At 34.6% G+C, this 26,138-nt stretch overlaps 1 protein-coding gene and 1 non-coding gene across 2 annotated transcripts; one reads left to right on the top strand and one right to left on the bottom strand.

Moving 5' to 3' along the window:
• Positions 1–20,217: 20,217 nt before the first annotated feature.
• On the bottom strand, positions 20,218–20,291 carry Trnan-guu. The gene has a single exon. It is a non-coding gene; the product is annotated as a tRNA-Asn (tRNA).
• A 3,826-nt stretch (positions 20,292–24,117) lies between these two features.
• Positions 24,118–25,161, top strand: LOC116171799. Its single transcript, XM_031488797.1, has 4 exons — positions 24,118–24,169; positions 24,220–24,463; positions 24,507–24,784; positions 24,845–25,161. The coding sequence occupies exons 1-4, from the start codon at positions 24,121–24,123 to the stop codon at positions 24,880–24,882; spliced, it is 609 nt and encodes a 202-aa protein (XP_031344657.1). The 5' UTR covers positions 24,118–24,120; the 3' UTR covers positions 24,883–25,161.
• The last annotated feature ends 977 nt before the right edge of the window (positions 25,162–26,138 follow it).

Below are 26,138 nucleotides of genomic sequence, written 5' to 3'. Positions count from 1 at the left end.
GTTGAATCGATCGATTCAAAATTCACAGTGCCCTTTTCGCATCTCGACCATTTATAAACCGAATTGCAAACTTTTTTACTTATAAAAGTATTTGAATGAAATTTGATACATAGGCACTTGGAATAAAGGAAAATCAAACGCCAATTTCAAAATTTGGTTTTGCGCATGCGCAGTGCCAACTTTTTTATTTATGGAAGAATTTAAACGAAATTTGATACATAGGCACTTGGGATAAAGGAAAATCAAACGCCAATTTCAAAATTTGGTTTTGCGCATGCGCAGTGCCAACTTTTTTATTTATGGAAGAATTTAAACGAAATTTGATACATAGGCACTTGGGATAAAGGAAAATCAAACGCCAATTTCAAAATTTGGTTTTGCGCATGCGCAGTGCCAACTTTTTTATTTATGGAAGAATTTAAACGAAATTTGATACATAGGCACTTGGGATAAAGGAAAATCAAACGCCAATTTCAAAATTTGGTTTTGCGCATGCGCAGTGCCAACTTTTTTATTTATGGAAGAATTTAAACGAATTTGATACATAGGCACTTGGAATAAAGGAAAATCTAGCGCCAGTTTCAAAATTTTATTTTGCGCATGCGCAGTGCCAACTTTTTTATCTATGGAAGCATTTAAGTGAAATGTGATACTTAGGCGCTTGGAACAAAGGAAAATCTAACATTAGTTTTAAAATTTAGGTTTGCGCATGCGCAGTTCCAACTTTCTTATTTAGAAAAGCATTGAAATAAAATTCTTCGCATAAACTGAAATTGAAGTAGCACGTCAACAATGGATTGCCCATGTGCAACGCTATCTTTCATATTTGTGGCCGGATTTTTACGATTTTAACAGAAGTTGCATCTTACAAATGGGAAATGAATGCAAGTGGAAATGCGCTTTATGTAAATCGTTTACGATTACTTTTTCACTTTTTATTATTATAATGCAAAGCGGTCCCGCTGGAGGTACATTATCTTAAAAGCAAATCCTTAGTACAGCGCGGCTGGATCAGTTATATTATACAAGACGCGTGGTGCGTTTTCATGCAGAGATGAGAAATAGTACTTCCTTTTCTAAATGCTTAAATTTACAAATTTAACCATAGTTGAAAATCAATTCAATGTCCATGACAATTTTGACGTCAGAAAGACCTCATCGTTTTTCATTGTCCGATGTATTTGTTTCAGGAGCTTTTTACGCTTTTATCATTCTCAAATACTCGGCCCAGCCTTTCTTTATAATTCTATGGCGTATTCTTTTATTTTGCAAGAAGTTGCATACTGATAATTGAAACCGCGCCTATTGTTAGGCGTCCTTTTTTTGTTTCGGGTAGATGGATGTATAGAGTGAGCATTGTGTTTGAATACCTAACAATGTCGATCCTGGACGTATACGAAACATGCAAATGTCAAACACTTGAAGACCTTCTATTATTTGTTAGGTTCGGTCGTACATTATTGCGACATTATTGTTTCCTAAATGCGACTTACAGTAAAATTTGTTACGAAAAGCTACAGAATTTTAATTGATCGAATCGACGATGGCAAGATAATTTACTTTTCACAACCTTAAATTTGCAATCTCTATTGTCGAGCTTACTTATTCCGAGAATCATACTATGATCTTTGCTTATTCTGATTGGCAAGTAGTAGACGTGCACCTTCAAAATCGATTTTGATAAAAATATTGTGATTTCTTGCTTTGAGACGGTGCTATGTTAACGCTAGCACCATCGTTTTTCTACAGCTTTGAAACGCTTGCCTCAAGTTTGCTAACCAATGGCAATGTAGTGCAATCCCCATTTTCTTTTTGAGCCATTGTTTGTTTTATTTTTGCTCTATTAACCTGTGGCCATTTAATGCCACTGAATACTGTTCATTCAAATTCGGAGGATATATTGTTTTTCTGAGTCGCTTGGGTTAAAAAAAACACGAAAATTGATCATTTTCGCCTTCTTTTATGAATGTTCTAGACTGCTAAGAGGTACACCTAGGCTAACTTCTGAGTATCTACCTTGTAAGAAATTACACGAGGAGCATTTTCAGCTAAAAATATTTCATCTAGTCCTAAAGGTCGCGATATATTTTCAAAAAACCGCAAAAAGCCACGAAAATTGATTTTCGCCTCCTTTTATGAATTTTCTAGGCTAAAAGGTAGACCTAGGCTAACTTCTCAGCATCTACCTTGTATGAAATTTCACGAGAAATATTTTCAGCTAAAATATTTCATCTAGACCTCATAGATCGCGAGATATCAGCAAAAAAGTGCGAAAACACGGTTTCTGGAGGGTGGTGGGGTGGCTGGAGCCTTTAGCACAGGGTCTGGGGGGTGGGATTTTTAATATGTTGTTTCTGACACCCAACTGAACATATTCAGGATACTAAGGCCCGGTTTACAATGTATCAGTTTAAATTTCAGTTTACAGTTAAGTTGTGGGTTAAAGGATTTGATTGGATAGTGTTTCAGAAGTTGACCAATCGTGTTTTTGAAATCTGTCAGTTAAACTAATCTGAAGTTTAAACTGACATTGTACAACTGGGGCTTAGTTTCACCACTGAAAATAGTGGCTACTGAGCTCAACCACCACGACAAGGTGTATCCCATTGGGGGCTACCTCTATATCAGTTAATCATAATGCGAATTGGACTAACGTCTATATAGGTCGCTAAAACGGTACCTTCAAATGCTGACTCACCGAGTCATGACAGATTTTGTGTAATATTTATTAACACTCATTTTCCCATGGCACGCCACAATTCACATGAGGTATTTAGATATTAAAATTGAAAATTTGAAACATATTCATTTTTATTTATAAATATTGCGATTGCAAAAATGTTAAAAACACCGCTCCTGCGAAATGTGTTTGGTGTACCGAGAGAATTTTTTTCCCGGGCCAAAACTTATTCTCTCGGTACACCAAACAATGATTTCACAGCCTTGGTATACAAATAACTATTAAAAACAATAAAATCTGCGAACATTTTATGATTCTCGAAGGTTTCATAATGCAAGGGACCGGTCGATTTTTCATTCTAGCGTCTTATTATACGTACGTCAAGATATTGGTATTGGAATGTCACAGAGCTCGTTTTCAGTATTATACTCCTACTTTACGACTTTTTTTTGCAAGTCTATAATGGTTTATAAGTTTGAAATTCTAAGTTGTTTAAATTTTACCGTCAGGAAATGAAACTTTATATAAAAGAAAGGTAACCATCCTGGAGAGGTGAAATCTTATCAAAGAATGATGATATGGGAATGGAGATAGATTTGGAATTACAAAATTGTTCCAATATCATCAAGAAAAATATAGATATAATTAATTTGATTAAATTAAACAAAGTAATATTCTAGGGCTAAGCAATCAAAGACTGTAATTTATAGTAATTTTTGTCATTACTAAGTTTTAACATTGAAAGTTATAGATATGGGTGAAGTTTGTGTGTACTCCACGCGTTCTGGAATATAACAACTGCCAGTATTCTGGCATTTGAAAAGATCCAGGTGGCATTGTGGACTACATCGAAAAGCAGAAAAAGCGGTATTTCGAACAATGGAAATATACTGCTGGCCAGAACGCGTTTTGGGTACATTTTTGGGTCATTGGCCAAAATCAGTGTTTGACCCAAGCCCAACAGATCTATCCAAGCTTCCAACGTCATCCGAAGCTACTTCATCAAACAAACAAGATATCGCTTTATGTAAGAGATCTCCGATAGACCCACATATACACCACAAACGGTCAATCTGTATAAGTATGAATTTAACACAAACTAAAGTAAAACCCTTAACGTCTCAGCACAATTGCCATTCAACTGAAATAGCAGAAAAACCGCGAATCATTTACCTCCCTGCAGAAGGCAGACTAGCTTTTAAAGACCTCAAAGGCCTCAAAAACAACAAGTTAAACAACTATAAAGGCTCTAAAGTGTCTAATGGCTTTAAACGCTCTTAAAGACTAGTCAAAATCTTGTGAAGACTATTTGAAGCTCTTGAACACTTGAAAATCTGATAAATAGGTACCTATTGCCATCGGAATTTATGTTATACGCGAGGTTATACGTAGTGCATCAACCAAAAGGAATAATATTGAGAAGGAAATTCGGTAAGCCGCTTGTGAGCAAGAAGCGAAGAGTGCCACTAGAAATACTAATCTACTTATCCAAGGGTATTTTTAATGGCTGATACAAATTGTAGAAATATTTAAACGCATTACCCTCCAAAAAACGGAGAGGTTCGAGATATTTCGCATCATCCTTGGGTATTCTAATTTTTTTATATTAATATAATTGGGAAGAGAGATTGATTCCCATTGTATTCTGAAAAGCCACATTGATACCGAACAGCGGATCATCCCTCAGGGGAAATAAAATTAATTCTTTTTATCCGTTTTAAACAGTTTGAATCTGCGTATATTATAAATAGGGGTAAGGGCCAGATTCATAACCACACGTACGTTTCCTTTAACTAAGGTCAATTTTATGTCCAAATTAAGGCGGCTCTTATGGACGAACCCCTCAATTTCGAGGGGAAAATAATATTGAGTTAAAAATTATTAACATTTAATTGTATTGATACGGTATAGCTTGTAAGGAATATCATAGAATTGTTTGTCTTGTACAGCAACATTAATTTATTCATTCGACTTCGTATTCGTATTATATAATTATGTCTTTCATTATTCAATTTAATTTTTAACTATGTCGCGCAGCTAAAAATCGTCAATATTAAAGCAGTCTAAGGTCCTTAAGAGAAGTTTTTAAAAGCCTCCAAGGGTCTAGAAACGCCTTCTAGAGGCTTTTAGGATCTTTAAAACTTGTGGCTCTCCAAACATTTTCAAGAGTTTCGAAGATCCGTATCTAGAGGACGTAAGACTTTGAGAGCCTTTTATGGGTTTTAAAAAGTGCAACAGCCTTTGAGGGTCGTAAATATTTTCCAATGGCTCTCTTTGAGAGTCTTCCAGAAGCTTTTAAAATCTTTAGTATATATCCCCCCCTTTAAAAATCAACCCTATAAGATCTTTGAGAGCGTTTGAGTCTTAAATTGTTTTTAAGAATATTTCAGAGCCTTTACAGATTTCCAAAACTAAGTTTCCTAGAGGTATTTAGAATGTCGACTTTAGATAAAGGTGATTTTTGCGTTTTGCCCTAAGCGTACAGGGCGCGGCAGACCAGTAGGGAAGTATGGATAAAAAAAATTGCTGTGGCTAGCACAGATACCATCCGCACACCTGCGCATGCGGGATTCTGTCCTTGTATGTCTAAGGAATATTTAAGAATATGAAGGATTTAAGGAATTTGAACAATGCAAAGTTTGAAAGGCCCTAGAAATTAACGCAAATTAAATCACGGACCTGTAATAAAATATTTTTTTCACTACTAGCGTCTGATGACATGATTATTAACCTTTTTTCCATTTGTAAAGTATGCTTTCTCGGCATTTGTTCAAAGTGGTTAATAATGTGGATATTATTAACTAGTAGTCAATAATGAGAACTGTCACGCTGTCACTTTTAGAAAACACAACCCGAAATTTCGCTCAATAAACGTTTAGACAAGTTCTCTAAAATGAATAATTACCACCATCCGCCATTTCCAGAGAAATTACATTCCTAAAATTATCACATTTTTAAAAAATTCGAACGAAATTACTCTTTGAAAATATCTCAATGACAGAACAAAATACGGCCTGTTTGACTTGAACTTCTACACACTTGATTGACATGCTAAATTAATAAACAAAAAATTCTGTCCAACCGTTCATCTTCTTATCAATATAATATGTTAATTTAGAGGACTTCAAGTGCTAGTAGTGAAAAAAATAGTATATATACCACGGTACAATAATACTGTACTTCTCTACCTTGATATATAATGTACTATTTTATTATACCTGAATCACAATCTCCGTTTTAAACACTCAAATGCGTGCGAAAAAGGGCCTTTAAAACACACGTGCTTTAAAGTTGCTAAGTAACGATACTTCAAGTATGACTTTTGAAACTGTCATCTGGATGAAATAAAAAATCCTCTTAGGTCGCTTTCTGTAAATGCAGAACATTTCTTTGGCTTTTGTACCTATCCTTTGGTTGAAGCTTTCACAAACGCGCGTAATTTAGGGTATGCTTCCAAATTTGTTCCACTTTTTAATCGCAGCATTGCTTTAAAGTTTTGAATGAATGCACCAAAATATAGAAGATTTAAATACCTTTGACATTTCCTTCATATATGCCAGCATTATGGATGCATTTAAAACTGTATTCGTAGGTAACTTCCTATTCATCCATGGCAAGAACTTTTCATATTCTTTATAATAGGCTTTACTGGAGTTGGATTTTACACCTATACCAACGTTTGTTTAGATTTTACAACAATCGATTGAATGGACGGTGTATTATCTTTTTCAACGGAAATCGTTTAATTCACAAAGACGATGATTTTTTAAGCAAACGTCAAGTGACATTTCCATGGCAATCGTGAAATTACGAACACCCAGCCCACTTAATTAGACATGTATTCGAGTATAACGTCAATATGACTTCATTGTATTTCCTATTTTTAAATTATACTGCAGGTATAATAAAAAATACTATAAGATACACGTGTATAATTGTCTTTAAAACACTTGCAACGTTAAAGGCACTCCGCTTTGCGTCGTGCCCTTAAACTCGTTGCGCGTGCTTTAAAGACTTGATTATACACTTGTATCTTAATATACTATTGTACCTAATAGATTTTTTGAATATCAAATAAATTTGCAAAATTGGAAATATGAGACAAATCTCGAGGAATCGATTTAAAAAGTCCTAATAAAGACCCTAAAAGACCTGATGTATTCAATGCCTACAAGAATCCGTAGCCTCCGAGATAATGGAAGAGTCTGATGTCTCTAGAGCCAGAAGAAATATAAGAATTCGATATACTGTGCGTTTTTTTTTAAGTTTTTGCCAATAGGGATTTGCATGTTAATTTGTGTTTTATTGAAAGGAGTAATTCGATAAAATACTTATCAAGTATAATTATATATCCCTTATAATAAAAGGTTTCTCTGTCAATGATATCCGTGCTTTGTAGAGCCGTTTTTTAACGTATGCTGCTGTGAGAGAAAAGCACTTTCTCTAAAAATTTCAAACTAAATTAGAAATAAACGCTGTTTTAACTGATCAACTTAACATTTTGCTCCGCATTGAATTGGAATGAAAAGAAACTGTACAACCCTTTCCACCGAGCAAAAGAGAACACCTACCCTTTAATAAAGCGGCGTATGCTCAGAAATCCGCCACGACGATATACGTACGTATATTGAAATAAAATCTTGTATGTGTTCTCAAAATATTTCGACTTTGCGCAACAAACTGGCTTCTTTAGAAAATGTTATGAATAAGAGTAAATTGTAGCCACAATGTCGTCTTTGAAAATCCTCTTGAATATAGCGTTAATTTCGAATAGACTGTAAGGGAAATATCAAAAAGTATATTTTGCTGTGCCTACACTGTTGTCGAAAAGGGTGACGTATGCAAATTCAAGTTTCAACAGGTTCTGATTGTATATTGTCCCCGTCTTGTGTAAGTGGAGACTAAACGTGTGCGTACTGAAATCTCCAAGAATTAGTCAGGTAATCTGACGAATGTAGGGCGGTTTTCGTTGTTTCTTCTTAACAATGTTAAGCGTGCTTCGATTGGAAGTACGTGGGGTCGGGCCATACATATGGATAGTAAGGGTGTAAACATAAGTTAGAAAGGGAGATGAATTGCGGTGTCAACATAAATTAGATCAAAGGGAGCAGATATGCTTCATTATTTGCTAGGCGCAGTCAGTCAGATTCTGATACAGGATTGTTACCTACCTGCGAGATATAATTTTTTACTCTCTTCATTTCCTAGTAATGTACCTATAGGTTTGCTTAACTACAGGGTATCAGATAACAAGATAAACTACTATGTCTCAATGCTGCAATGATTATAGATCAGTCTGAAATTCTCATCTAAAAAAAGTAGAAAATTATTTCGTCCAATTTATAACGTAACTTGTAGAGCAACTAAAAATAGGAACTTTGAATACAAAAAAACTACCTATCCAGCCTATTGAGCTTACAGACTATGAAGTCAGTACTTCAATGGTACTTTGGTAAAGCAGGTTGGGGCTCGACCATAATTCATAGAACCTGAGAACCTTTAACAAAAATTCAATTTCATTATGCCCTTATCCCATCAAGACCAATTTCACGGAACACCGAAAAAATTTCCCAAACTATAGACGTTCTTTTTTCAAAATTCACTCCCTCCATGTACATAACTGTTTTTTTAGAATTCGGTTCCAAAAATCCCAATTCCCAAAGTCTATTTCTGCAATCTGCGTTTTTCTCAAAAATGCCATTTAACTGAAATTTTGGTAAATCATGGTGTTCTGCTAATAATGCACGATGAATAATGGTTGAGGATTTTATGAATGGTCCCCGTAATCTTTGAATATATTCAAAGCCGTAATGCAATATCAAATGACACTGACCTTCAAAGTGCTTCAAAGGTCCGAAAAATGCAAAATATCTTTATTAAAACTGATAATTTTTATCGGCAATAGAAAAGCGTAAATTTCAGTCTTTAAAAATTCATTGCCCAATTAATAAATGTCCTTTTACAAAGCAAACGAGCAAGTCTATTATATTCAGGATTTGGTTAAATAAGGCCTAGGTCTAACATACGCACAAAAGGATTATAGTGAATGTGAAATCAAAATACATTTTTTTCGGTAAAACCAGCGCGTGTGAAACGTCGTTTTTAAAACTCTCGAAAAAATTACCAGCTAACGTTTACAATAAATCAATAAAACTTTAGAGTGATACTTTCGACTGATTTACAATTTTTCCCTTTCCAAAGTTAAAGATGCCCAGATTTAAATCCATTACAGTGTGAATTTGGAATAAGTTCATAAAAAATTGTATTGTGAGAGAACTGACGACACATCTTTAATCTGACGACACATCTTTAATAGTCACTGATAAAGACCACAAGATACTAACCACCAAGAGCCATAACTCGTTGCAACTTGCTCATGATTGGTTTGCGCACCATAATTTAAAACTAAATAAAGAAAAAACTCAAGTAATTACGTTTTCTTCTAACCCCAAGTTTACATCAGGAAAATGCGCTAAAGTTCTAGGAATTTATGTAGACGACCGTTTAAATTGGACCAATCACATTGACTACCTAGTTAGGTAAATTAGCAAAGGCCACGTTTGTTCTAAGGAACTTAAAAAAATGTATTAACACCACCACCCTTCAGGCATGTTATTTTGCACTATTTCACTCTCATTTAATATATGGTGTTAACCTATGGGGTAATTCCTCTAAAGTAAAAAAAGTGTTATCAATGCAAAAGAAAGTCGTCATGATGTTAGCCAATGAACATTATAGAGAACACGGTCAAAGTATTTTTTGTAAATTTCAAATCATGCCTCTTCCATCTATATTCATTTATTGTGCACTTCTAGAATTACACAAAAAGCAATCCTCGGTACTGACAAATGGCAGCACTCATAAATACAACACTAGAAAGGCTAACGATATGCGAACCCCTTACTTCAGGCTTTCCAAGTCTAAAAAGTATTACTATCAAGTGAAACTTTATAATATTCTCCCTAGTAATGTCAGGGACTCGACATTTTATTGTTTTAAAAATCGTGTAAGGAAACATATACTAAGTCATTGTTTTTATTGTGTAGATGAATATTTAAATACTCCATTTTCTCCTTAGCTCTAGTCATTATAGTATTGTATTCTACTTACAACTTTGATCTTTGACTGTGATATTTTATTACTGTACATTTGTTGGTTATTTACATATTCATTGTTATTATATTTATTTTTGTGTATTTATGTGATGTTAGATTTTAATAGTTTACGATATAGGTACATTTTATCTTGTTATTACTGTTACCACACATTGTAATTGACGAGTCCTATATCCAATAAGCGATCATTCGGACTAATAAATAAATTATTATAACCCTATAAGTAAGTATAGTAACAACCTAATAGTTACATTAAATCGCATGTGCTACCAAGTACGCTACCTACGCTGCTACCTTGATATCAAGCAACTGCAAATGTTCTACTATGCCTGCATCGAATCGAGGCTAAGATATGGACTATGCCTATGGGGCTCTTCTTCTTCAATGAAACAAGTCTTCACCACCCAAAAACGTATCATTAGATGCATGTGCGGAGCAAAAAGTCTACAGTCATGCAAACCACTTTTCACCCTGCTACGGATTTTACCGCTACCGTGCCTCTATATACTCGAGGTGTGCAAATTTGTATTCCTGCGTAAAGACAACCTTAAACGAAACTGTGACATACACGAACACGAAACGAGAGCTACAAGTAACCTCAGGATACCGTTTGCAAGAACAAATATTAACAAAGCCAGCCCACATATAATACGGGCAAAAATGTTCAATAAACTCCCGTCCAAAATCAAGAACGCGCCGAAACTGTATACCTTCACACGGCAACTCAAAATCTTCCTGTTGGCAAATTTATTTTATTCTGTGGAAGATTTCATCAGTTAAATGTTAAATGTCAAATATTTGTCTTTTGTGTTTAATTGACTTGTCCTATACACTTTGTTTGTCTTACAGGATGAATATATATATTATTATATATATTATTATTATTATTATTTCTCTGATTTGTAAATCAAAAAATTCTTAAAGATGTGGTCTTTGCAACTTGGCTGATGGAACCACTCTTATATTCTATAAAATTATCACGTGTGAACTCATTTAAAAAGGGTTTGGTTTCTTCTTTTCCGTCTAAAGTGGATTTAGTCATTCATTACACTTTATGCTTCTGTTGTAACAATTTGTATTTTCTCTGCGACGATATGAATTGCTATTAGAAAACAAGTATATGTACTACATAATTAAACTGTTTTAGACGTTATACCCTCGTTATGGCATCAAAAACCCCGAGGAATAAAAATTATTTTAATCCTTTAGTACACAGTATGAAATTTAACTTAACTTTGCTGGAAGAACTGGAACTACTTGTGGTTGTTGCCCTTGCAAAAGTAAAACAAAAATACCGATAAACCACTTGTTTGCTGTTGATGAGAGCCTGGCTGTCGAAACGTGTTGGAGGTTTTAATATATTATTGTCGTTTATTGGTAGAAGTTATAGTTAATTACTTGCATGCAATAAAAAAAGTATTTACGCAAATGCTTGGGGTATGAGATCCACAAGACAAGTCAATGAGATATTTCCCTTTGGTTTTTCTCATGTACTCACTAAAAGCTGCTGAAGCTCTAGCAGCAGTAAACCAAAACACCAAATCTCGGTTTATTTATACTAAATTCACAGCGATCCTCTACGATCTAGTCATGAAAAACTCCCTGATGAATACACTAATTAAAATCAGTAAGAGCATACAAGAAAAACCTAGCCTAATCCGCTAATTTTATCTTAGTATCCTCTTAGATATGTGTTACGGTTGTTGGTAACAAATTTGATCAAGAAACGCAAATTCTGAGGACCATCCGTATATTTGGAAAATTTTGCTCCTCTCCCTGTACCTTTCTTACATACTTAATTTTTACACCTGAAGTAGAGGTTAAATAGGCTTTTCATTCATGTATACTTGTAAATAGTTTGAAGCAAATCAATAAAAAATGAGCCTGGTACCTGGTACCTTACTCCAAAAGCGTCATTACCAACCCAACCAACAATAAAATGTAATATGCAAGAGTTAAAGTTTCATCACCAAAGGTAAGAAATCACCTTCAATTCTGTTGTACAACTTAAACGAACGAGCTAAGTACATGCTTAGAAAGATTGTCATTTTAAATATTTACATCTCTTTTGTTCTATTAGTTGAAAAACTACTCAAAAGTTAAACAAATTGCCGCTGGATTGAATAGATATTTGCGATTTACACAGATATCACTCAAATTACTGGTCGCAAAATTACCGTTAAAAAAAAAGGAAACAGATCAGAGGTGGGTGTATGAATTCCAATCTAATCAAACACAAATATTACACCACGATATTATATTGTGGTGTATGTTGCGCTAATTACCTCGACTCTATTTCGTACACCTTTTTTCGTTAATTAAAATCTAATCTCTGCACGCTATTGTCAATAACCGCATTGGTTTTTGTGAAGTGAAAAGGGTTAAATAGTTGCTATTGAAATATGCAGCAACTTCCAATTAATATTTATATATACATGCATATAAACGTTAATATTCTGTATTTACATTTAAATAAAACCCCCGTCTGTGAATATGAATAGTCAGATAATCAAAATAGAAGCCTCATTGTTCGCAGAATAATATTTTAATTTCTTCACATTGTTTAGTAGAAGCTTATTTAGGGCAGCGAAGCTGAAATGACCCGCCAGATGACCATACGAGCGAAGGTATTGTTTTATCCAATTGCACGCAGAAGTCTATAATTGGGACTCAGACTCGCTAATAAAATCGCTATAGAAATCAGTTTACGGCATCTTAACCTGTACAATTCGAAACGAAAATTTCCAAATCCGTACCGAGTGATAGACAATAAAAAAAGAATATGCGCGTGCACGTGAAACGCGATTAATGACGGCCGAGAGGGTGGTATTGCTATACAATTTACATTTACAACTGAGGTCGCCGAGTTAAAGCAAAAGCAGATAACAAAATATATTGATAAGGCAGTAATGGCTGCGACCCTACTACAATGGCTTATGAAAATGGTCCAGCGGACTCTTTGTTAACGTCCATTGTCATATGAGCCATTACAGAAGTCGCATCGGTCCCGCGTCTATTGACGGAGAATAGCACAAGAATGAGTCCTGCATTGTCGAAACGTTGTCAGGGATAAAAATGATGATTCTGAAGTAACGTGCACTGAAATGTAACATTGGAGATTTAATGTGTAATACGAACTTACCCCATTCATGCTAATATAACCGAAAAGGAGTTTTTATTTTATCTCGACGACTTTAGTCAGTGACACTACGAATACGTCCGCAGTTTAACTAATTTCCCCATTTCTATTACAAGTTTTATTCATTGATACATTCGATTGAGGAGTCTATGGAAAAATATTGTGAAAGTTCGTTCCTCAATGCAGCGCAATTGAGGTATGTGCTTTAGAACTAAGCGCTGGTGAAACCACAGAAAGAAACTAAGAGTTCTAAAACACTTGAACTCAGTTACCAAACGATGATTTCAACATAATTGCAAGTTTCTGCATTTTTCCCATTTCAATAAATATTTTGTGACTGGATGTTGGCGCAAAAATTAGATTTTGAAGAGGTTGATTTGCGACCAGAGTTTTGGAAAGCATATTGCTCTAGAAAATTTGGGATGATACGACAGAACGTTAGGGATCGTGTGCCCTTCATGCGGATCTATTGAAAATTGGAAAATTAAAAGATAAAAAATCAATGCTCAAGATCGGAACTGTTCTGAGAGACCGATTTCGGGATCACCGAGGCGCTTCCTAGTTTTCCCAATATTTTAGAGTCGCGCAAAATTTCTGGCTTTTTCGCAATCATCTTCAGAATGTGTGGCCATTGCTTCACAAATCGATTTTCTTAAATAAAGAAGAATAAAATAGCGACAACGCCCTTTCAAGAATTTATTAAAGAGTTCAACGTACTTACCGCTTTGGAAATACGATAAGGGTTTGAGTGAAAAATACCATCTAGAAGGCGGTCCGATGAAATTTTATTTTACCATTTTTCTCAACATTTGAATGGGTTAATCAAGAATGCTGGGTTAATTACTTTCAATTGGATCGTTGTACCGAATGTGCCGGTATCGACATACGATTAGAGAGTGATCTACCGCTTATTTTACAGTGTTTTTCAACATTTAATGGACCAATTGCTCTGACGATTTCAACTCGATCGATAGTAGGTTTCGTATAACACTATAATAAAGTTAGGGTAATCTTCCCCTTTAGACGGCAGTGCGAGAAAATTTTATTTCCCAATTTTTCTTTATCATAAATATGTTAATTTAAAGTTTCAAAATGATACTGGGATACCTCTTCCAGAAAGAACAAAATGGTTGTCATCATAAATCCTACGGTTGGTTAATAATTATTAATAGGCAAGTTTTCCAGAACCAATGACCATAGGCCCTGTTTAGATGTTTCACAACGATAATTTTTTCGCCTTTTTCGGGATAAACGAATCTTACATAACTTCCCAAGTAACAACCCCTTGGGTGCGTAGACAACCTTTTTGAAAAATGTCAGTGGTACATGTTGAGGTACATAATTTCAAAGCTTATTCACAAACTAATTCGATTTCCTTTGCTTGGTTAAATTGTGATAAAGCGCCCTTCACACGGTTTATCCACCTTTCGCACCTGCATCGTTGAGTGTGGGAAGTGCCTTTAATGCACTAGATTTCCCTAGAAAATTTCACATTTAATCGCTTTGATATCTATCTCAATATTTAATTTCCTTGATAACTAGTGGTGTATATTGTTACGAAGCTGTTTCAGCTGAGATAAGACTTTCAGCATTTTTTGGAATTAAACTAGAAAGTAGGATAGAGGACTGTCCTATCTAATCATAATCATACTGTAACATTTTGCAAATTACTACAATTACTTTATTGAAACTACTTTCCATTAATTCAAACTAAAGGTAAGGTGATTGTGCTAAAGCAGTCCATCTTAAACTTCGAAACGGTAAAAAACTAAAACTTTGTAACCTGTACCATTGAATTTATGATAGTTATAAATTCAATGCCTGTACGTAACCTGTGTGTGGAAGATATTAAATGAAAGTGTACCAAATAAAACGTTGTAACTTCAATCTGATTAGAGAATGGAATTTCGCGAGGAATTTCGTGTCACACGGCCCATCAAGTCATTAACATTTTTTAAAGGGGTAACCCACTCCGCTTAAGCGGATGAGTGAGTCGTTCTTCAATACCAATTTGGGAGCTATTTTAGTAGGGGGTGCAAATTTTAGTTGGAACCCTTTGTATAGGGCACCCAAATCTCGAATAGCAATCAATATTATCTACCGAAGAACCTCAAACGCACTTGCAGTCTTTCACAGTGCCTGCAATAGCACCACAGATTTGTAAAAAAAATTCAACCCTTGGGTACTCTCACAGCAATATCACCTAAGGGTGGCACAAAACCTATACATTTTTCTTCTACAAAAATAGGAAAACAGTTATTCATTCGGCGATACAAGTTTACCGTTACCTAACAATCCAGTTGCGAGTATTTCGTTATTACACAAAACAAAATTTCATTGAACTGGAATGATCAAAATGGTACCAGCTAATTTCCAAAGAAAAAGTAGGCAAAGGCACTGAACTTCTCGTACAAACCCAGATTTTTACGATGCTGGTTGTAGTGATTTTTGCCTTGCAAACATCATTTTTCAAACTTGGAGAAAATTACACGATGCATTTATTTTGAAATCGTAATCAAAAACCATTTCATAATTGATTTTATGGACGCATTTTGATATTCTCAACCAGGATGTTGATTAGGTATCTACCCATTTAAACCTTCAGTGTACGTAAAAGGTGCCTTAGCGATAAGAAATTTGATCACTCATTACTACTTTTCAAAGGTATTATCAACCAAAAGTTACTACTAGGATAAAAACATGATTTAAATTAAATGTTGGACAATACTTTCCAATTGAGAAAGATAAGATAAGAAGTTTGTTGATTGATTGTTTACGCAAACAGGTGTTGCACATGTGTAATCCTAGAATACAAATGCTCAATTCTTATCAACAAACATCTGCAGGTACAGTTCTAAAAATCTGTAATATGGTCTTTATTGAAATAATCCCTTAGAGCTAGAAGGTGGTAAATGTAATAAAATTTCGACACTTACATTTTTCTGCACAACCCTCATGATCCCGAAAGGCTGAAGAAAATAATCCAATTTTGGCCTACGATTTCGCACATTTCAAAGTTATACTTCAACAAAAAGCGCGCGCTCTCGCATAATATTACACAAAATCGCCGGCAAAAGTTCTTCAGCACGGAAAACAGTTAAGGGATGAACTCCGCGTGGTGAAAAGTCAACTGAAACGTACGACGTTACCTCCTACAAAACGCGCGCGATATCTACTGTGAATTAATAGTAGCACATCGCGATTGTTGTTCGTTCATTTGTGTCTTAGGAGCATGCGCGTATGCAATTAAAAGTAATTTCAGTAATTGACGTGATTATATTTAATAAATTGCCTTGTTAGGAAAACGATTTTCGGTAAATTAAACTCAGTTTTAAAAAATCAGAATTCCAATTGAAGGTGGTGAATCGCGTTAATTTGAATTTTACAGGACGCGAGACGAAGATTATGCCCCAAAAGTATTTTTCTGTAACGATTAGGCCGTAATTCAATAGTTTGTTCTTTATTCGATGCCCAGTTGGTAGTAAAATAATTTCTCTCTCCCACGTTATTTTGGACACGAGCGTTTTTGATTGTCATCGTAAACACGATAACCTCCTCCAACCCCAATTCTTAAATACCTGATGCGCATTATTGTTGCACCCTTAATGATTCAGTTTCTGAATAATGTATCGAAAGCAAAATTCTCGAACCACGTTATATTATATTTGGGTTGAAAGTGTACTAAATTTCACCCCACTTTCAAGTTCAAGTGTAATGCAGATAATTGGAAAGCACGCCGGCATATGGGTATCATCACCACAGTAACAGTGTATGTTCCTTCAAGTATTCCTAAGAATCTTAAACATTTCCGAAACGAGGTGTCAATAGTTTGTGTCCACATTAGTTTTTTCATTTCAAGTGGAAAACTCTCTGCTTACAAAAAAATGTCAATTTTTGACGGTTGTTAACCACCCGCACGTTAGTAAGAGGGATATTGCATTGGGGTAAAAAAATACACCCTTACTTTTTTTATGGAAATACACGTTTTGAAACACCAGGAATTCGAATCGAACAAAATCGCGATGATCTCGGTCTGTCAGTCGGTCTGTCGGTCGGTCTGTACTCTCATTTCCGGCTAAACGGCACTTTACTTAGTTTGTTTCTATATCTATATCCAGCGCGTCTGTTTTCAGATCGGTGAAAATATAAAAGTACATATTTCAGTTTCATAATTAAAGAGATGTCTTATTGTTCATCAATCAAATTAAATTAATCTCCTGTTATAGTTTTTTCGTAGCCAGTAGAGAACCGTGTCCATATGAAAATATCGATGGAAATTTAATATAGACTCAGATGCAAAGTTTCTAACTAATCCTTTCCAAGTTAAAGTTTAAGTTAAAGTTTCCCTCCAACTCCAAATTGTTCTATATAGACCACATTATGTTTGGAAAAAAGTTACACCATTTTAAGCATAGAGTTTGGTTTGGAGGGAGAAGAAAGTTGGTAAACTAATAGTTTTTATCAGTTTTTCTTGAATATTTAGAAACGTATGAGGTTTAACGCGAGAAGTGCCGTATATAAAATAAACATAGGTAATCTGCAAAAAAAATGTGATTCAAAATGGTAAAGGATGTGATAATAGAGACACAAACATCATATCAATTTTATATTGTTTGTTTGTCTGTCTGTTGTCTGTCTGTCCGTCTGTCTGTATACCCGCGTGCACGATAACTTTGTTTAGAAACGTCGGATCGCTTTGAAAATTGGTACGCAAGTTCTTAAGGATATAAGAAAGGTCGCTATTTCAGCGCCGTAGACTAGGCCAAAAAGATACACCCGAAAAACTGACCAAACCTCCAAAAAATCGGTTTTTTTAATCAGTCTTGTTACAAAGAACATATGTCCGATTTTCTTTGTTAGTAAATATTCCTTAAACCTCAAGCGACAATGCACACGAATTAAAAAAAATTGCGCATGCGGAACGCTGCGTAAACCCACGAGTAAGAGTAAAACTAATGCCAAATTAAAAAATTTGTTTTACAAGTTATGCTGATCTGGTGGGACAGAATCAACCCCTTAAGATGTGTTGTAAAATTGATGGATCCGTGAAGATCTCGAAGATCGGTCGGTATTCAGTTGTATCAAATTTTTGGACTTATAAATTCTATACGCAAAGAGTAGGTGCGGTGCTAACTTTCTTATTTGTGGACGGATTTTTTCGGTTAAATTGCTGAAAACGAATTTGGCTGGAGTAACTATTTTCTTCGGACAAAGACTGTTATGTGAAAATAAGCTTTTTGTAAATCGTTTACGATTACCTTTCGAACTGTGTTTTCCAGAAACAGTTCAGAAAGGGGTTTCTCCATACTACAGGTTTATAGCACCTAGGCCTGTGAAAGCCTCTTTAAAAAGTAGCCCCTCTGAGAAGGTGGAAAGGTTGGCGTTCCTTCAAGGGTTTATCACTAACATACTCGTACCACCAGCCACTAAAATCTCAATTTACTTTTACAGCATACAATCTTGTATACAAAAAATTAGTCCATTTTTTTCAAAAATCTAAACAATTCGAGAAGTTTTCCTCTTAGACCCTTCGTAACTCGGGAACCGTTCACTTTAGCAAGATTATACATAAGATCATTTTTTGTTCGCAATTTAATGTAGATTATTTTTGTATACCACACTTTTTGCGCTGAACTGCATAAATATTTAAGAAAACGAAAACCTGAAAAAGCAACGCATTTACCCAACTTCTCCCGTCCACCCTCCAAAACACGACGTGTAACTTTTTACCAAACAATGTGTAGAGTGTAGACCGTATAGAATAATTTGAAGCTGGAGGGAAACTTTTACTTTGGATGTTGAGGTTTAGGTTAGGGGGAGGCAAAAAGTTTGCTCTAATTATTTACGTATAGTTTTCCTAATTTTACAAGCATCTAAAAAATCAAGAGAAACAGTGCAGATGAAGTATGTGGGTATAATTACTCCCAGGAAACATGCTTAGACATAACTCGAAAATTGAAAAACGTAAAACTAATTTAACAAAAAACACGGATTAATTATGATTATTCAGTGTCTGGTATTACCTCCTCTAGCTTTGATTACAGCTTGCATGTACTTCTTCATGATGCTGAAGTACACAAGTAATCTTGGGGAATATTATTCCACTCTTCTTGAAGCGAAATTCTTGTGGTGAAGCTGGTGGCACTGGTCGACTCCATCTATCGCAGCGAGCATGGTGGTCAATTCATATAAGTTATCTCACCTCCATCCAGATAGTGATTTAAAGTGGCTTTGCATTATCATACATGAGTATGAAATTTTCTCCTATAAATGGATCAAATAGGCTATTTTCAATTAAGTATTCCCAGGTTTCATTATTCAGCTCAAGTTTCCCTTTTGGTTTTCCCTTTCATTTTCCTGAGCCACTCTTTTTAATCTTCCTTTACTTCACGTCACATTATTCTCATCTGATCCTTTTTACATTTATTATAAGCTTTCCTAAAGTTATTCTTTTCAGGAAATTTACAATACGTTCCACTTTTAATAGTTTAACCTGAAGTCCAGATAAGTAAATGAATATTCAAATTAAAAAGCTGATTTTGGTTATATATATATATCACTGAAACATGTCATGAGACGTACTTTCCATAATTGAAGATAAATCTAATTGCGATTTCTTTGTATATCTTTTTATTTTCCTCAATAGTCAAGGAAACTCATAATTGGAAAAGTAATTTAAGCACATGAAATTTTCCACATTTACATACATGTAAGTCAACGGAATATTTTTGTTAGACTTCAAAATTACTTAATTAGTAGCAGTGTAGCACTATTCAAACAATATAATCAGATGCATGAGTATTTCATGACTATAGCATATTTAAATCTAATTCACTACTTTCGTTACATCGGTCATGTATAATTGCAATAAGTTAATCCTTCTTATTACTGTAATAGGCACCAACTATTGCATTAACCCTTTCGGTCTCTAGGGTGTACTACTAATTTTTTCAATTTAAAAAATCGTTGAGCTTGTACTTTTAATAAGTGGCCTTAAATTTAAAAATTGCATATTTTTACATTTTTGGATTTTAAAAACAATCATACTATATCAAAAATATTTCCTTCATTGTGGATTATCATTGGAAAGTAATCAACACATTACAGCCTCAAATTCATCGAGTTTTCCCTTTGTGGTAATAGCCATGTGGGAGAAAGAGATGTAGTCCCCTTTGACCCTAACATACCCTTTTTACGTAAAAATTTTAAATTTCTATTCATCATATTATTAAAACATCCCTCATGTATTTTTCTTCTTATGGAAATAAGGATTAAAAAAAAACCGCCCCCGGGTGGGCTCGAACCACCAACCTTTCGGTTAACAGCCGAACGCGCTAGCCGATTGCGCCACGGAGGCTCTTGGTATTCAGGTTAGCCATTTGTATATTTCAGGTACCCAACTTTTAGCCCTTATTTTTAAAAATATACTTGCAAAAATTCAGGTTTTTTATTTATTTTCATGCACTAATAAAACAAAAATGTGGTTACCTAACATCCGCTTATCTTTATGCAATCATTTAAAGAAAACCTGAACACACTTTTAAAGGATAAGTATTATTTTACCCATTGAATAGCGCTTAGGTATTCAATTGTCTGACCTCAATACCTATCACATCTTTTAAAGACTCTTAAGTACTAAAAATAGCTTGCTTGCAAATTAACTGATTCTAAGTTGATTTTGTATTACCTATATTAAATAAAATTGGTGTATAACGGTACAATCAGCACCCCACTCTGAACTCAACAAAAATGGTACCTACTTTTGAAATGGTTTTTGCATCAATCTACAAGTTTTGTGTGTCCTTCGATTTCGAGAAAATCGAAATTATCTCTAATTCTGCCCAATTCAGCCTTGTACATCAACTTATTCGCATTCAGTTCAACCTATTTATATTATATAAGTATCTAGGCATTGGTTTTATAGCCATAATTTTGTGTCTATATACTCTCATAAGTACATCATCTCTCGCTAAAGTCGTTAAGCCCTAAATCGCATTCTAATTTTATGTAACAAGCTTTTGACAATCTGTTTTTGAATCATGTATTAATTTACATCAATTAAATTGTTTGCCCAGTCAGAATCCATGAAACATTCTAAATATTTCCTTGTCACCTTTCTAAAGTCTATCCCAACATTAGTACGTATAGGTAGCTTTCTATTATAGGTAGGTAATATTGCTCCATCTTGGTACTTACTAAAACAATTTCCTAAAAAGCTATGTCTGGACGTGTGGCTAATGACAAATGCATTAAACAAATAATTTTATAAATTGCGTGTCTATTAAAGTAGTTGCTTTCGTCAGTTTTAATTTTGGTACAATTGGAATATCAGTAGTCTTACCCTTTTCACACTATAGTATATTGAAAGACAAGTGTTACAATGCGACCTATTTTAATACGACTATTTTGTGGCACGAGTGGCGTAGCGGAGCGGAGCCACGAGTGTCCACAAGATAGGAGTATTACAATAAAGCATTGTAACCCGTGTTTTTCATAGGTACCATTTTTTCTATTTCGGGGCTTTAATTTAATTAAAAAGTAATTATCAAAAACTACAGGAAACTTTAGAATTACTATGTCTATGTCATTTACGTTGACAAATTTTAAGTTGGCAGCGTAGATAAACACAACACTGACATTTGGAAACTTTAAATTCCGTGAATGTGTAATTTTTTACTCGTAGATAAATTTATTTATGGTGGATGTGTAAACTGCTGATTTGGAATGTATTAAGTTCTTCGTGTACCAAAAATCAAGGAAAACACATAAATTTTACGTAATTTGATTCCACATCTGATGATTTGACGTTGACGTCTTGGCGAACTGCCAACTTAGAGATGAAAAGTTACCAAAAACAATGTTACAATGGAACTTTTTGCCGAAAACAGTTGCACAAAATTCTCATTGTAACACCGAAATAGAAAGAACTTATTTTATCTTCCTCTTTCTGCATGTTTAACCTGACTCAATGTTGATATTCCGACTTGGGCATTGCAATAATATTGTCTATCTTTAGTAAAGTAGGTATTTAATTTGCCTTTATCTCAAGTTTTCCATTAATTTAGATGCAATAATGTTCATAACAAAACTGTAGGAATAATTTGCCACTTTATTTAGCTTAACTGTGAAAGGGAGTAAAGGCAACAATCATTTTCAGATTTGGAACCTATATAATCACAGGATAATTATTAATTTACTTAGAAGAATATCGTAATCTATCTAATAATTTTATAAGGTAGTAAATTATTCCCATCATTTTAAAGACTCTTGCTAGTATAACTATAACTTTTGCCTTCTCTATATTTCAAAATCCTTACCAATTGGCTAAGATCATATCTAAATTTCTCAAATTTGGAGCCAAATTTATCCCACATTTCGTATCTGAGGTGACTATACCTACACCCTACTGTGAAAAATTCTTAAATTACCTGTGTTGAATAAAAATCGATCGAGTGCTATACATAACAAAATTTCCTCACGAATTCCTCAGTATTAATTAAAACCCTTATACGATGTGATAATTTTTTTGGTCAGATGATTAATAAACAATTATGTGTCAATTTTAATCCCAATTTATCCAGATACAGTATTATTCTAATTTCTTTTTATCCAAATCTTAAATTCAATTTAAAATTTTAGTAGTGATTTCATTGGAATTTACGGAATTTGATTGAGGCCTTCGTAACTTTCAAATTTATAAGAATTTTAAGTCAATGATAGAATTTTTTGTTGTGTCGCAACTCAGTCGTGCTCTGAGAAAAATTTGAAAATGAAAACAATGGTTCAATTTGAGCTGTAATTTGAGCTAGCTAGGTAGGTTGGGTGATGGTTTTGACTGCATATTTCACACAGAAATACCCACATATAAAAAACATACATACATAGATTTTGTTTATTTGTTCTTCTTACGAATATTTGAACTTTGACCTCGACTTCTAAATCTTCTTTCAGATTGTAGTTCCGTCTGAATATACCGTTTTGCACTGGCTCTCCCTCGGAGACGTCTCTCATGGCCTGTTGTTTCAAAAATTTCCGTTGTTCTATTGTTGAACAAATTAACCCTACAATCTTTCTTGAAGTGTCCTGGTTTACCGCATATATAACATCCTCTATCGGCGCTAAAAGACGTCTGATCGACCTCTGATCCATTGTGGGTACTCTACTCTCTTAATTGTTTTTAGTGTACTTTCACTTTAAAAAAATAACTAGTAGCGTCGCAAAACGAGCGGACGGACGGACGGACAAAGTGGCCACAATAGCGCATTTTTTTTAATTTTTGTGGAAATGCGCTAAAAAGTCTGCCTGAGTCCCAAAAGCTCTGGAACTACACCACTTACAGACTTGGTATTGGTGTCATTCGATCAGAAATTAAAAATTATTTCATGTTTGTATTCTCCTTAAGGAATGTAATGTTCATAAGGGCTTTTAAAATCGAAAAAAACAAATTTGGAAGTGCACTCTTCGCCTCTTGCTCACAAGTGGTTTAACGAATTTTTTTCCTCTTTATCGAACAACCGGAACAACATTTTCTTCGTCATTTAATTCTTCAATGTTGTATATTTTTATACTCCGGTGTTTCGCGTAGAAGAAATATTAGCATGTATGAATTCCAGAGCAGCCTAAATTTATAGTTCACCTCTTCTACCATCTCGTATAATATTTCACATGATTTACACAACACATACATTCGAAATCTAAAGTTTTAGCCTAATTACAAAATATACCAAGTTATAATTTAAATGTTATCCAAATATCATGGTGGGGCAGCAACTTATCTATTCGATTCGGGCTGTAACCCTTTCGTAGCGCTATCCAAAATAGCGACAGTATTAAATACACTTAAGCCATATATGAAAGGAATCAGGGATCTAAGGCCGCTATATTTCATCCTTTGATATATGACCGAAAGTACCTACTGAGACTGTTTTGAAACCATTACAATACTTTATCATTCGAGAGATATTTACGATGTATTATACTCCCACGAACTCAACTTTACGAAATGTATTATAACTAATTCAATAATTTTAAATTAATGTAATAGTAAAAAAAATGTATGTATTATGTGATAATTATGTGTAAGTACCTACTTTAAATGTACTTACGGAGTGGCGGAATAATATAATACGGATAGTATAAATAGTGATATAGGTATGTAATACGTGTAAGTGTAATCTGTAATTAAAATGATTTTGTTAATACTTTGTGTTTGTGCTATTGATGGTATCTCCCTGCGTATAAGTTGTCTTTTTTATATGTTAGTTACGTTTTACGCGTTAAATTAGCCAGCTCCCTGCCACGGTGCTACAGGGATGATCCATTGATAGTTGACTGTATCACAAAGACAGCGTACACTTTGAAACCGAGCCTTCGCAGCAATGGGATAGAAGAATTGGAAATACCACCTCTCGATCACGTCACAATCAAGAATGTAACCGCAGGAGCATCGGCAGATAATATAGATATAAAAGTAACATATCATAACATGACGTTCGAGAATTTGGATAAATTCGAACTATCTGGGATTGAGTAAGAGCGAGTTATATATAAACTTCTTATTGCGGTTTTTCAGATTTATGCCAGAAGAAATACTCTTAAAGGGAGAAATACGTTACGAAATGGTGCCCGTTGCAGTGTACTTTAACTCAACGGACACAATAGAAGGCGGTTTGATCACTGGCGATAGAGGTTTCAAAGGATACATGAGGAATGTTCGTGGTGTGTTTGTGGTACAGGGCGGAATATTAGAAAAAGATGGTTTAGATTACTGTACCGTGTCTAGTGTTAATTTTGCACTTCATATAGATCAGTTCAACGGAACAGTAATTGGAAGTATAAGTGAAAGCTTTAGTATGTATAAAAGTCTATCCAAATGAGTACCTCCCTCATATATTATTACATCTTCCTTAGACGTTACATCGGAATGCGTAGGTACATGGACACACTGAAGAAATAGGAAAAGAAATGGAGCCTCTTTATGGGAGTATTTTTGAGAGATACTTAAAGAATTATTTAAATCGGTTGTGTGAATACGTTCCGTACAGTTATTTATTTCCATATTAATTTTATCGTAAACTTGTAGCGCAAAATATGTAAAGTATGGGATTAGATTTATTGCCAAATACATAAAATGGCCGCACATCAGTTCATACCTACAATAACCTCTCAAATTCAAGTAATCACTACTTTCCATTTTTACTAAATTCACCACGCGAAGTCAATGTAGATCTCAAGCTGAGAAGATAACATTGCTACGCTACTATCTTGACTCACTCACGGTGGGACGGGACTTGTTATTGAGTAAAGACATCAGAAGCGCAATTGAAGCTTACATAACTACTGCGTCTGCGCTAACTTTGCATCTGGAAGAATTTGAGGGAGAATATCCACGCCAACTATACTGTTTGAAATCTCAGCTGCGAGAACTGGTAGACGAACTGAGAGCTGGCGATAAAAAGAATTGGGATGAATTACATGTTGCAGAAGAATTATTGAAGAAATGGAACACTTTTCAGCAACAAAAAAGCTCAAGTGTCCTGTTTTTAAACTAGCATGCACATATATGAATATGGTCAAAGCAATGATGAACTTCATTGGAGGTGTAAGAGCATCGGATTGGATCCCGTATTTATCATCTTTCCACAAGTTTGTAAAATACTTCTTTATATTTAATAGATTGAACTATGCTCGAATGATCACCCTATATCTTTCCGAGATGGAATCCACCAGATTCAGAGTTCTGGAAACAATTATATGGGTCGTAAACGGAAGTAAAGTGCCACGTATGTGCATTAGGTACTGATGAAGCTCTAGAACACCAAAATCGCAAACTAAAGGTGCATGGAGGACTATTGTTATAACACTTACTGAGAAAGCTCGAAGTCGATTCTTCCTCGCTAATTCGGAACTAACTAGAATTGCATGCAAAACTGAAAAACTGATAGGACTTCAAAATAGAGAACAAAGTCAACATCTTAAAGTGTGTGTTACACTTCAACAGTGCCAGAATGTTACTGTACTTAAACCTTAAACCAAAGAAAGCATTTCAAAACTGGACAAATCCCTTCCAATCCAAAACTGATAATATCTCATTCACATCCTAACTCGGCGAGCCTTTCCACAGGGAATAAAAGTGTCTTAAGACAATTTTGGAAAGGTTATTCAAGCTTTGCTTAACGTTTTCTTTGAACAACGAGTTCGTATT

This window comes from Photinus pyralis, unplaced genomic scaffold, assembly GCF_008802855.1.
Source record: "Photinus pyralis isolate 1611_PpyrPB1 unplaced genomic scaffold, Ppyr1.3 Ppyr1.4_LG5, whole genome shotgun sequence".
Lineage (NCBI taxonomy): Eukaryota > Metazoa > Arthropoda > Insecta > Coleoptera > Lampyridae > Photinus > Photinus pyralis.
This window is presented reverse-complemented; position numbering and strand designations above follow the sequence as displayed.